The sequence below is a fragment of the Hemitrygon akajei genome, chromosome 28, assembly GCF_048418815.1.
Source record: "Hemitrygon akajei chromosome 28, sHemAka1.3, whole genome shotgun sequence".
Classification (NCBI taxonomy): Eukaryota; Metazoa; Chordata; class Chondrichthyes; order Myliobatiformes; family Dasyatidae; genus Hemitrygon; species Hemitrygon akajei.
Genome location: NC_133151.1, coordinates 32,945,121 through 32,958,701, shown reverse-complemented (window position 1 = coordinate 32,958,701; position 13,581 = coordinate 32,945,121). Strand labels below are relative to the sequence as shown.

Sequence of the window (13,581 nt, the reverse complement as noted above, 5' to 3'; positions counted from 1 at the left end):
CTGTTTTGCCATTTGAGTATTTATTTGTTTCTGGAATACATTTATCCTGTACCTCCCTCATTTTTCTCAGAAACTCTCACCATTGCTGCTCTGCTGCCATCTCTGCCAGCATCTCCTTCCAATTTACTTTAGCCAACTCCTCTCTCATACCACTGTTACTACCTTTACTCCACTGAAACACTGCTATGTCAGACTGTACTCTCTCCCTATCCAATTTCAAGTTCAACTCAATGTTACTGTGATCGCTGCCTCCTAAGGGTTCTTTTACCTTAAGTTCCCTAATTTCCTCCTGTTCATTAAATAACACATAATCCAGTATAGCTGATTCCCTTGTAGGCTCAATGACAAACTGCTCTAAAAAGCCATCTCTTAGGCATTCAACAAACTCACTCTCTTGAGATCTATTTCCAATCTGATTTTCCCAGTTGACCTGGATGTTGAAATCTCCAATAACATTGCCCTTTTGACATGCCTTTTCTATTTCCTGTTGTAATCTGTGGTCCACATCCAAACAACTGTTGATGGCCTGTTTATAACTGCATTAACGTCCTTTTACACTTGCAATTTTTTTTTTAACTCTACGCAAAATGATTCAACATCTTCCGATCCTATGGCACATCTTTCTACTGATTTGATACCATTCTTTACCAGCAGAGCCATGCCATCCCCATTGCCTACCTTACTGTCCCTCTGATTTGTCTAACTTGGGCATTTAGCTCCCAACTATAAATATTTTTGAGCCGTGATTCCGTGATGATTACATTATACATGACAATCCATAACAGGGCAATAAGATTATCCACCTTATTTCTTATACTCTGTGCATTGATGTATAACACTTTAAGTATTGGATTTGCTACTCCTATTGATTCTGCATCCCTCTGCTGGCTGCAGTTATGTCCTATCATCTGCTCGCTCTTCCTGACAGTGTGACTGCATGCAATCTTTTCTTTCTTTACCATCTGTCCTATCCTGAGTCCTTTCAGGCCAGTTCTCATGCCCCTGCCAAATTAGTTTATACCTTGCCCAACAGCTCTAACAAACCAGCAGTATGCCCACAAGAAAATAAATCCCAGGGTTGCGTATGATGACAGAAATGTATTTTGACAATACATTTACTTTCAGCTTTGAACTTTGTAGTGGAGAGCCGGGTGTTGTACTGGTCTGTGTCCTCACTGGCCGGTGCTATGCTCTGGCAGCTCAGTGTGCTTGGAATATGGTGTCAGTGTTTTTACAGAAGTGTCTCCTTATTACACAATTGATCTTGTCCAACCAGGAGCTTAGAAGATTCACTGGAGTCTAGAATAATTTTTTCAGACTATTACTGGTCACAGGATCATTCTGGGATGACCTAGTCTATTTGACCCATTAAGTTTATACCAGCTCCTTCTACATTTCCACAGTCCCATTCGCAACTCTGTCCCCACAGCACTGCAGGTTATTTCCCCTGAAGGTCCTGACTAATTCCTCTTTGAACACTGGTTGTTCCTGCCACATACTGTTTCAGGAAATCTTGCTGAAAACACTTAACAAATAATGCCCCAACCAAGTCTGAGGTGGGAAGGGAGACCCAGTCAGTTTCTGGAGATGATTCACTACAGATACTCGGTTGTTTTTACATCAGTCCATAACCTGCTGACATATCTATTCCTCTCTTTCTTACTGGCTGTTAGGAGCCCTACAGTTTCATCCCATCACAGTGATTGCACCTTTCTCATTCCTGAGTTCCACCCACATTGTCTCACTGGATGAGCCTCTGGGATGACCTTGAATTTGTGACCTTCTGCCTGATCAGCAGTACAGCTCCCCCGACCTCATTCACCTCCTCTAGACAGTCTGAATCTGAATCCTGTAATGTTTAGCTACCAGTTCTGCCTTTCTCTATAATGGCTGAATCACTGTGCCATGTACTAATCCAGGCTCTAAATACGTCTGCATTAACTGTTCCACACCCGGCACTGATACAAGCACACTTCAGGCCCTCAATGCCACTGTGCTCATTAACTTGGCCTAACTACGCAGTGGTTTCCTGGGCCAATGGCATCAACACGGGTGATGTCATCTGAGAATAAACTGATTAGAAAGGCTAGCTCTGTTATAGGAGTCAAACTGGACACACTGGAGGCCGTGGTAGAACAAAGGATCCAATAAATATCCTGGCAATTCTGGACAATGTTTCTCACCCTCTGCATGCCTCCTTGGCTGAACAGAGGAGCATCTTCAGTAACAGACTAACACCACTGCGCTGCTCCAAGGAGCGCTGTATGAAGTCATTCTGACTCTCGGCTCTGTAATGAGTCAACCTATAGCCGGGGAAGTGATGACACCCCTCATGTCAGACTGTTTGTGGTAACTTTTTATTCTTTCTATCACTTCTAATATTTGTTTATCTGCGCACTTGTAGTGCTACTGAGACACTGTAATTTATCCATTTGGACTTACTTTCTGTGTTAATCCACATCCGTCAATGCCACTACTGACCTTTCACTCTTCCCATCTCCTCTCCTGGAAAAAAACTCAATGATCCATGTAACTAAAACCCTCCGTCCTGCACCAGCTTGTTAGCCACACATATAACTGTACCACCTTTTTATTTCTTCCGTCACTAGCAGGAGACACTGGGATTACCCCCATCACCGCCCCAAGAGACTCTACTTAACTTTTTCCCCAACTCCCTAAGTCTCTTTGCAGGACTTTGTCTCTTTTGTTAGATCCAATATGGACACGTCCTCTGGCTGCTCACCCTGCCCTTTCAGAATGGCCTGTACTTGTTCAGTTACATCCTTGGCCCTGGTACCAGGGAGGTAATGCAGCACCCTGCAGTCTCTCTCCTTGCCACAGATGCACCTGTCTGTGACCCCGGCTAAAGAATCCCCCGTCACTGAGGCTCACCGAGAACACAGAACAGTACAGCACAGGAACAGGCCCTTCTTCCCATGATGTCTGTGCTGAACACGATGCCAAATTGTATCCACGTCTGCTGAGTGTTATGAACAGTCTCCTTAAACATCGCCACTGCTCATCACTGACCTGTCCCTGCACCTATTTACCCCGTCTGCCCCAGACAACTCCACTTTCACATCACTGTAATTGCCTTTATTTCGGTTGAGGACATTGGTTCTGGACCCTGGTGTTCACCCTCAATCTGGCTCTGGAGTTCTCCCACATTGTGGTCACTTCTTCATGGATCCTTCACCACAAGATCTCTCTGTATTCCCACCTCATTACACAGATTACATCTGAAATGTCCTGTTCCTGGGTAAGATCCTGCTGAAAGAAACTGTCTTTGACCACTCCACAAATTCCTCTTCCACTGTACCAGTTTGATTAGTTTGATCAATACACAGACCGAAGCAAACTGACAACAAAATGCAGTAGAAACTCGGCAAACTTTCGACATTTTAGGCTGAGAACCTTCACTGGGATTAGAAAGAAAGGGATAAAAGCCAGAATAAGGTGGTGGGGGAGGGGGAGGAGGACATGGGAGTGTGGGGGTGTTGTTTGTGGAGGAATAATGATGTGAGGAGCTGGGTAACAGGCAGAAAAGGCAAAGAGAGGAAGAGAAAGGAATCCTTTAGGACAGAACGTTGGACCATGGGATGACACAAAGGAGGTGGAGAACCAGAGGGAGTTGATGAGCAGGTCATGAGGATGTGTGAGGAGATGTCAAGGGGAAAAATGGCACCAGAATGGGGGAAAAGTCAGAAATAATGGAGCAGTTTGGGAGGGGGGTGGAATAAAGGGTAGTGATTTCCAGAATTTGGAGAAATCAATGGTCATGCTGTTGAGATTGGAGGCTACACAGTCAGAATATGAGATGTTGCTCATCTAACCTGTATTTGGCCTCATCGTAGTAGTAGAGGAGGCCATGGACAGACATGTTAGTGATGGCCCTCTGCTGGGTCAGGGTCGACCATGGATATTGTACTCTCGCTGTGAAAGTCAATATGCAAGCCAGGGTAGTACGATACGTAAAGCAAGCTGTTGCCCATGCAGGGGCTCCTGCTCTCAACACAGCTGATGAATCCAGAGCAACGGCACAGACGGATGGGGTTAGGCACCAATGGTATAACAGGATTGCCAGTCTGCATTGAACATCGGACCGACAGGGACTCCAGCTCTGGATTGTTCCTCGGGGTTTACTCCCAAAGCCTTCTCCATGAATGGGTCTAGCCACAAGCCGGTAGAGGTTTCAGATCAGAATTTTCCTTCCACTAGATGAGCTGCCAACCATGGGTGAAAGCCCCATCTGCCCATAGCAGTTAGTTATATGATGCCAGTAAACCAATTTAGACCCTCCCCGTCCCTAGAAAGAGTTTGTCAAGCTTCGTAGCTAAGCCATATGTAAAAGCCAGGAGCTGGACTTGGTTGACAGAGGCAATTTGAAGCAGCAACTAATAGGAAGTGACAGCTTGTCCCTATTACTACCCCACCACTGGTTAAGACAGCTGTAAGGCACCGATATGTCAGTATGTGAATGGGAAATGGAACTAGAATGCGTTGCCACTGGCAGATTGTGGTTGTTGCAGCTCACAGAGCAAACGGACTCAATGTAGTGGTGCCCCAATCTGCTTCCGATTAAATCTCTCATGACAATCACATTTCCATTCTCATCTCTCTTTGATATTTCCCCTTTTGTGCTTTATCCCATCGGGAGGAACACCTGAGGATCTTGAGACCACTCCTACCAGATCTCCACAAAGTGTTTTAAATTAATTACAGATATAAAACACAAAATAACTGACTGTATAAATATTCACCCCCAAATCATCACTGGTACAGTCAGTTAGTTTTAGGAATTACATTATCAGTTAAGTGGAGGTCACTGTGTGAGTCAAGGTGTTTCAATTGATTGTAGTAAAAATACACGACTGTTGGTAGTCAGTATCCTGGGAGAAACTACACCATAAAAACAAATTAATACTCTGAACAGCTCTGCAAAAAAGGTAATTGAAAAACACAATTCAGGAGATGGATACAAGAAAATTTTCAAGTCACTGAATATCCCTTGGAGTACAGTTAAGTCACTCATCCTGAAATGGAAAGAACATGGCAGAGCTGTAAATCTGCCAGAATCAGGCCATCCTCAAAAGCTGTGTGACTGTGCAAGAAGGGGACGAGTGAGGGAGGCCACCAAGAGACCTATGCTAACACTAGAGAAATCACAATCTTCAGTGGCTGAGATGGGAGAGACTGTGTATACAACAACCGTTGCCCAGATGCTTCAGCTGTCAGAGCTCTTTGGGAGAGTAGCAAAGAGAAAGCCATTGTTGAAAAAAGCTCTCATGAAATCTCACCTGGAGTTTGCCAGAAGACTCTGAAGTCAATTGGAAAAAGGTTCTATAGTCTGATGAAACAAAATTGACCTTTTTGGCCATCAGATTAAACACTAAGCTTGGCGCAAGACAAACATCGCACAGCATCAAAAACACACCATCCCAGCATGGTGGAGGCTGCATCATGCTGTGGGGATGTTTCACTGCAGCAGGCCCTGAAAGGCTCATAAAAGTAGAGGGTAAAATGAATGCAGCCAAATACAGTGAAATCTTGGAGGAAAATCTAGTTCAGTCTGCGAGTGAACTGTGACTTAGGAGAAGATTCATTTTCCAGCAGGAGAATGACCGCAAGTATAAAACCAAAACTACACAGGAATGACTTAAAACCGAAGTTAATGTCCTGGAGTGGCCAAGTCAGAGTCCAGACCTCAATCCAATTGAGAATTTGTGGCTGGACTTGAAAAGATCTGTTCACTCATGAACCGCATGCAATCTGACAGAGCTTCAGCAGTTTTGTAAAGAAGAATGGGGAAAATTTTCAGTGTCCAGATGTGCAAAGAGGATAGAGACCTATCCACACAGATCCTCCGGTAATTACTGACAAAGGTGCATCAACTAATTACTGACTTGAAGGAGGTGAATACCAATGCAATTACATTATTTTGTGTTTTATATTTGCAATTAATTAGATCCCTTTGTAAAGATCTGTTTTTCACTTTGACACCAGAGAGTCCATTCTGCTGATCAGTTTGGGAAAATAAAGCCAAATTAAATCCACTGTGAATCAACGTTGCAAAACAATAAACATGAAAACCTCCAAAGGAGACTGAATACTTTTGATGGCACTGTATCCACCCCTTCACCAGCACGTTATAAACAAATCCACCCTGCTCCTTTCCATTTTGCTGATTCCATGTGGAACATTAAACATGTTGGAATGTCAGATTCCCAGTTCAAGTCTCTGTAACCATGTCCCTGCAATAGCTGATAGATCAAACATATTCATCAGTACACAATATGGAACAGATGGCAACCTGCCCTTCAGTCCACAATATCTGCACCAATCATAACAATGTTGAGACTTTATAAAGTACTGGTGAGGTCTCACTGGAGTATTGTGGGCATTTGTGGGCCCTTTATCTTAGGAAGAATGAGCTGAAACTGGATCTGTTTCAAAGGTGATTCTCAAAGTTGACTCCAGGATGAAACAGCTTGGCATATGAAGAGCGTTTGATTGCTCTGGGCCTGTACTCACTGGAATTCGGGTCAATGAGGGCTGACCTAATTGAAACCTATTGAATGGTGAAAGGCCTTGATAAAGTGGGTGTGCAGAGGATGGGAGTGTCTAAGAACAGAGGACACAGCCTCAGAATAGAGCATCATCCTTGTAGAATGTGGAGATGAGGTATTTCTTTCGCCAGAGAGTGGTGAATCTGTGGAATTTGTTGCCTCGGGCAGCTGTGGAGCCAAGACTTTATGTATATTTAAGGCAGAGGTTGGTAGATTCTTGATTGGTCAGATCTTGAAGGGTTACAGGGAGAAGGCAGGAGATTGGGGCTTTGAGGGAAAATGGATTAGCCATGATGAAATGACAGAGCAGATTTGATGGGCCTAATTCTGATCCTATATCTTAGAGTCTATATCACCACCTCTGAAACCTCGATCAATTTTGTCAAGCGTGATCTGCCCACACAAAACCATGCTGATTGTCCCTAAGCAGGCCATACCTTTCCAAATGTGCATAAATCCTGTACCTCAATATCCTCCCCAGTATCTTGTCTGCCACTGAAATGAGGCTGTGTTGCCGATAGATTTGTGGATTCTTGTTATTTCCCTTCTTTATCAAAGCTGCAACATTTGCGACACTCAAGTCCTGTGGGACCTCTCTTGTGATGGAGGACACACTGGTCCTTGTCAAATCGCCAGCAATCTGCTCATTTGCTTCTTTCACTATTGTAAGGATATATGCCTTCAGTTCCTGGAGTCTTACCCATCTTATTGCTTTTCAGACGTCCCAGCACATCCTCCTCCTCAATCTCAACACGTCTCTGCACATTAGCATGCTCCACTCTGTTTTCATTCACATTCAGTTCCTTCTCCTCAGTAAATATTGACACAACTGACTCATTTAGTACCTCAGCCACTTGGTCTGACTTCAACCACATCATTCCTCCTTTAATCTTGAGTTGACCTTTCCATTCTCTGGTTAGCCTTTTTTTATTAACAGAAATCAAAAGGCCTTGGGATTATCTTTGGTCCTACATTCCAAGGACAGTTTGTCCCCATTTGGCCTCTCCTATCACCTGCTTTAGCATTTCTCCGCTGTCTTTATATTTCAAAGACACCCAGTCTGATTTTAGTTTCATAAACCTTCCATATCCTTCTGACTAAATTTAGGATCTCTCCATTCATCCAAACTTCCCTTGCCTTACCACCCATGTCCTTACTCCTTACAGGAACATGCTAATCCTGAACTCTGAGCTGCTGGTCTTTAAACAACTCCCACATGTCAGATGTGGACTTGTCTGACAGTGGCTGTTCCCTATCAATGCCCCGTGGTTTCTGTCTTACTCCGTACTAACCTGCCCTCCTGCAATTCAGTACCTTCATACAAGATCTGATTTTATTCTTCCTCATCACTATGAAAAAAAAATACGATCCCAGAATATTCACTGACTCTTAGCTGTCAGCTGGCCTGGCTCATTTCCCAAAACTAATTCTTCCTGTTCTTTCCTCTCGTTGGGCTCTGTACATAATCTTTCAAACACTCTTGAGATTCGCTGAAGAAATCTTGTGCATCTTAGTATTAAACAAGTTCCAATCAATTCTAGGGAAGATAAAGTCCCCGCACTTGTCATTGGGGGCCAGTATGATAATCCTATCAGTGTAACTGCAGATTGCCTCCGTAAATCAGCCCTCCAGTTTGTTGTGACATTCCCAGTGGGGTAACCTCTGCTCCTGTTAAACCCCACTCACATGTAAAACAATGAAATGCAGGAGGGATGAGCTGCCAGCCCTGTCTGTCCGACAACAGAATACTCCTAATGTTGAAATAAACTAATTTCAGCCCATCAGTCCCAGCATGTTTATTAGCCTGACATTGGCTCTCGTTCTTTTCAGACTGTCTTGTCATACATGCATTTTCCCACTTGCTATTCCAGTTCAAACTCTGCCAAGTGACACCATCAAACCTCCTGGTGAGGATATTGGTTCCCCTCCGGTTCAGATGCAAATGGTCTTGTTTGTCCCGGTCTCCCACCTGCCTGGAAGGGAGCCCATTGATCCATGAATCTGAAGACCTCCATCAGTTGCTCAGCAACAATTTTAAACTGCCACCACTTTACCTGGGCCTTAGAAGACACCAGAAGCGCGGTATATATATCCTTATATCTGCCTATGTATCCTGTTCCTTTATGTGACCGGACTTTCATTTCCTTCGCGACCCAGAGGAACAATTGTTCTGATGAATTAACCCTCTCATCACTGAAAGTGACTGCACCCTCCCCACCAACTGCTGTGTGTGAGGGCGGCCGCACTGGTCATGGGGCCGGGGTGTTACAGACCGAATTCCTCGCGTATTTGCGGAATGGAAAAGCACTTCCTATAATTTAAAGTAGGCGATTCAGCAAATTTCCAGAAATCCTCCGGTCTGTACGTGGTGTGTGAGAGTGTCTTTTCTTCCGCTGAAGCGCTTTGTGTCGGATAATGGCGGGCGTAATAAAGTGAAGGCGGAGCTGGACGATGAGAGGCCGCTCTCGGCTCTGTCCGTCACTCTGACTCTGTCTCCTCCCCTCCCCGCCTCTGTCTCTCTGCGCGTTTCTCGGGCAGGTCGGGGCGCTGTGTATAAAAGGAGACAGCAGCAGTCGGTTTGTCACTGAGCAGCGACCTGAGTGAAGTAGCATCATGTCTGGCAGAGGGAAAGGAGGCAAAGGACTGGGCAAAGGCGGAGCCAAGCGGCACCGTAAAGTGCTCCGTGATAACATCCAGGGCATCACCAAACCGGCCATCCGCCGTCTGGCTCGCCGTGGCGGCGTCAAGCGGATCTCGGGTCTGATCTACGAGGAGACCCGCGGGGTGCTGAAGGTTTTCCTGGAGAATGTGATCCGGGATGCGGTCACCTACACTGAACACGCCAAGCGCAAGACGGTCACTGCCATGGATGTGGTGTACGCTCTGAAACGCCAGGGCCGCACTCTCTATGGCTTCGGAGGCTGAAAAACTCCCACTTCCTCCCGAGCACAAAACAAAGGCTCTTCTAAGAGCCACCCACCGCCTCACAGACGGAGCAGTGCCCACAATCTTTTAATTATATTTTATCGGTCCTGTATTCATCTGATGATATTTGAAATCGATTAATCTGTTCCGCTTGAAATGTAGACGTCATTCTGCCTTGACAGACGGTGATTACCGTGAATGCTGAATGCATTTATATTGATCTTAATCTTCCCGTCCGTCTGAGACAGAAATCAGTTCCCTCGTTTAGAGGAACAATTCCGTAATTATGCATTCAAATCTTAACTGAGGGATTTAGGTATTAAATGAAACTGAAAATGTATGATCCGTGATAGAATTAATTGTAAATAATAAGAATTTATCAAGCACCATTGCTGGATGCGCTGAAATTGGCGGGCGATTTGAAATTCATCGGGGGACAATCACAGTGAATTCTGATTGGATGTAGTCCGACCGCCAGTTATCAGTTTCCCATTTTGTCCTAAATTGTTATTCGCCGCCAGCCTGCGTGAAATCAATAAACCAATCGCAGCAAGTAGATCCTTTAATAGACAGCTGGTGTTCAGCTAATCATAAGCGATGGGACGGCCCTTCCAAGCAGTATAAAAGCCTGTGCTGGAGCCCGTTTAGTCTATCTTGTTCCTGTATTTCAGCCTGTGTTCTCACTCCCGAAGCAGAATGGCCCGAACCAAGCAGACAGCGCGCAAATCGACTGGCGGAAAAGCTCCTCGCAAACAGTTGGCGACCAAAGCGGCGCGGAAGAGCGCTCCTGCCACCGGCGGAGTGAAGAAGCCTCATCGCTACCGGCCCGGCACCGTGGCTCTGAGGGAGATCCGGCGCTACCAGAAATCCACCGAGCTGCTCATCCGCAAACTTCCCTTCCAGCGCCTGGTCCGGGAGATCGCTCAGGACTTCAAAACCGATCTGCGTTTCCAGAGCTCGGCCGTCATGGCCCTGCAGGAGGCAAGTGAGGCTTACCTGGTCGGGCTCTTTGAGGACACTAACCTGTGCGCCATCCACGCCAAGCGAGTCACCATTATGCCCAAGGACATCCAGTTGGCCCGCCGCATCCGCGGGGAGCGCGCCTAAGCCCAGCCTACACACCAAATACAAGAAAAGGCTCTTTTAAGAGCCACTACCACGGCAAAGGAAAGGGCTGCCAAATAATGTACATGTTTGATGTTGGTGTTTTGTGTAAATAAACTAGTTTTGTAGCTGGGACCTGAATGAAGGTCAGTCGGCAATGCCACCGGGTGGTTTATCATATATCCTCCCGCTGCAGTCCGTCCCCAGAGACGGATCCGTCTCTCAACACGCCCTCTCCCCTCTCGCATAGGTTTCAGCAGTTCCCAATCATCTCAGCTAAATCTCCGCTGCTGTCAATGTCTCAGTCACTCTCTCCCGGATCGGAGAAGGAATTGGGCCTGAAACTGCCCACATCCCATATCTCTCAATCTCAGCTCGGGCATCCACGTCTCTTTTCAGACACTCTGACCAAATGTCAGAGGTACCGGTAATCTCGGGTTCCATGTGAGAAGTTCCCCCGGAAACTCAATCGGACCCGGCGCGGGAATCACAATACTCTGAATCAGCTCTTTTCTGAGATGTGGGTGGCTCTGAGAAGAGCCGTTGGGTTCAGATACTTACAAATGGTGTATTCTCAATTCACTTTTTGACTGCTGTCTTCTTGGGTTTCGCGGATTTCGACTTCGGCTTCTTGGCCGCCTTCGGGGCTGCGGCTTTCTTGGGGCTGTTGGGCTTCTTAGCCGCGGGTTTCTTAGCTGCGGGTTTCTTAGCCGCTGGTTTCTTAGCTCCCGCTTTCTTAGTCGCTGGTTTCTTAGCTCCCGCTTTCTTAGCCGCTGGTTTCTTAGCTCCCGCTTTTTTAGCCGCTGGTTTCTTGGCGCCAAGCTTCTTGCTTGGAGATTTCTTGATTGCAGATTTCTTAGCCGATGGCTTCTTCGCTTTCTTCACCACCTTCACGGCACTTTTCCCTTTACCGGATTTAAAGGATCCCGAAAGACCAGAGCCCTTCATCTGAACCAAGGAGCCGCTCTCCACTTTCCTCTTGATGCTCATCTTGATCTGGGGGCGACGTTTCACCACATCAACACCGCTGCCGGCCAGAGCCTTAATGATGGCCGCGCAGGACATACCCTTCCTATCGCGACAACCCGCCACGATCTTATCGATCTGTTCGCCCAGGGTGGGACCGGTTGGTTTGTTCCGGGCAGCCGCCTTCTTCTTGGGGGTCTTCTTTGCGGCGGCGGGTGTAGCTGGAGGAGCCGTTTCGGCGGGGGCTGTCTCAGTCATGTCGGCGACTCTGGAAAATCCTTCTCACAATCTGAGCTGAATGAAAAATGAAGCGAAAGGCGGCGGCACAGAGCAATTTAAAGGCAGCGAGCGGACGGGGCGGAGACATCCTGCTTTCAGCTCCCGGCAGCTTCATTTTTCTGTGTTTCTCTCTCCTCAAAAACTCGCCGATTCCAATTCAAATCGGACGCTGCGGAGACTCGGACTAGTCCCTGTCCGTCACTGAGGCCGGAATGTTCGCTGGAAAGAAAGTTTAATCGGGATTAAAGGCAGCGCTTTTTATTTTAACCAGTTTCATTACTGCATTGCCCGCTTTCTCTCTCCTGATCGTTGACTTCTGTGCTTTGTGGCTGAATTACTTAAACTAATTAAAACTTTGCGGTTAATTCCCTCTTCGGGGCTGAGCTGGGGAGTGGGGCGCTTCCGTAACAGAAAAATCTTTTTATTTTCGACAGGAGGCGCTGAGAAATCCTACGATGTGTTCGGACTCACAAACACAGTGACACTAGTCTAAGCCGCCGCTCCTTTAACTCACTCTCTCTGACACAATACACACTCAATGCTGGCGGAAATCAGCAAGTCAGGCAGCATCAATGGTGGGAATAAACAGCCGACATTTCAGGCTGAGACCCTTCATCAGGACTCTGGTGGGAGATGCTGCCTGACTTGCTGGGTTCCTCCAGCATTTTGTCCGCGTTCTTCGCGATTCCTAGAATCTCCTGGCGTTATGCTGATACAATGTTCACATCTGCACCTTCATCGCATTGTACTGCTGTCAAAATAAAAAGACAGATTCCTTGTCATATAACACGGTGATTAGTGATTCTGATTCCAAGGAATAAAGGACAACGGACATTGTCTGACCAACCTCTCTGTGTAACTGAGAACCTCAGGTCCCGGAAACATCCTTGGAAATCTTTTCTACACTCTCCCCAGTTTAACCCCGTTTCCTAAAACGGAGCTGTACACAATACGATAACTGTGGCCTCCAGTCACTTACACAACTGTAACATAATGTCCCAACTGATATACTCAATCCCCTGACTAATGAAGACCAGCATGTTAAACCCCGTTCTTCACCACCCTGTCTACCAGGGACACCACTTCAATGAACTGTGTATGAGAGATTTACCCCTAAATCTCTCCGGCCCAATACACTCCCCAATAACCGATCATTCATAGTGTAAGTTCTACACTGGTTTGACTTTGCAATGTGCACTGTCTCACATTGAAATACATTTGCTACGCTGTGGCCCTCTTCACTAAATGATCAAGATTGCCGGGTTAAATAAGAAATACAGAATAAACTAAACATTGTAAAAGATAATCAGGGAGGGATGTGATTCTGAAGGTGAGAATGGGAAACCTGAATCCTGATCCAGTCTTGCCTCTCTTTTACTCTTTAAATATCTGAAAAAAAAATCCTTAAGTATACTCCTTTATACTATTGGCCAGTTACTTTAATAATTCATCTGTTCTCGCCATATTACTATTTTAGTTACCATCTGTTCTTTTTATGTTCCCTAATCCTTTGGCTTCCCACTAACTTTTGTGATATTCTCTGCTCTCTCATGTGCTTTTATGCTGCCTTTGTCTTCCGTTGTTGGTGATGGTTCCCTCATTTTCCCTTTCGAATATAGTTTCTGCTGAGGAATGAACTGATGCTGCATCTGCCAAATTACTCTTGGAAACTGAAGCTTTTCATACAAAGGTAATCTGGTTAATGCTGGGAAAGTCAAAATGCCCGACTGCTGTAAGTCTG

The 13,581-nt window shown here is 46.0% G+C and overlaps 3 protein-coding genes across 3 annotated transcripts in view; 1 reads left to right on the top strand and 2 right to left on the bottom strand.

The window, feature by feature from the left end:
- Positions 1 to 13,581, bottom strand: part of LOC140717809 (uncharacterized) — an 845,297-nt gene that overhangs the window by 812,654 nt on the left and 19,062 nt on the right. The window lies entirely within an intron of this gene.
- Positions 10,148 to 10,662, top strand: LOC140717549 (histone H3). Its single transcript, XM_073031124.1, has one exon. The coding sequence runs from the start codon at positions 10,188 to 10,190 to the stop codon at positions 10,596 to 10,598; it is 411 nt and encodes a 136-aa protein (XP_072887225.1). The 5' UTR covers positions 10,148 to 10,187; the 3' UTR covers positions 10,599 to 10,662.
- Positions 11,175 to 11,861, bottom strand: LOC140717548 (histone H1-like). The gene has a single exon (XM_073031122.1). The coding sequence runs from the start codon at positions 11,817 to 11,819 to the stop codon at positions 11,175 to 11,177; it is 645 nt and encodes a 214-aa protein (XP_072887223.1). The 5' UTR covers positions 11,820 to 11,861.

What these genes read in the sequence shown, in the direction of transcription:
- LOC140717549 (XM_073031124.1), top strand. Translation starts at nt 10,188, where the DNA reads ATGGCCCGAACCAAGCAGACAGCGCGCAAATCGACTGGCGGAAAAGCT.
- LOC140717548 (XM_073031122.1), bottom strand. Translation starts at nt 11,819, where the DNA reads ATGACTGAGACAGCCCCCGCCGAAACGGCTCCTCCAGCTACACCCGCC.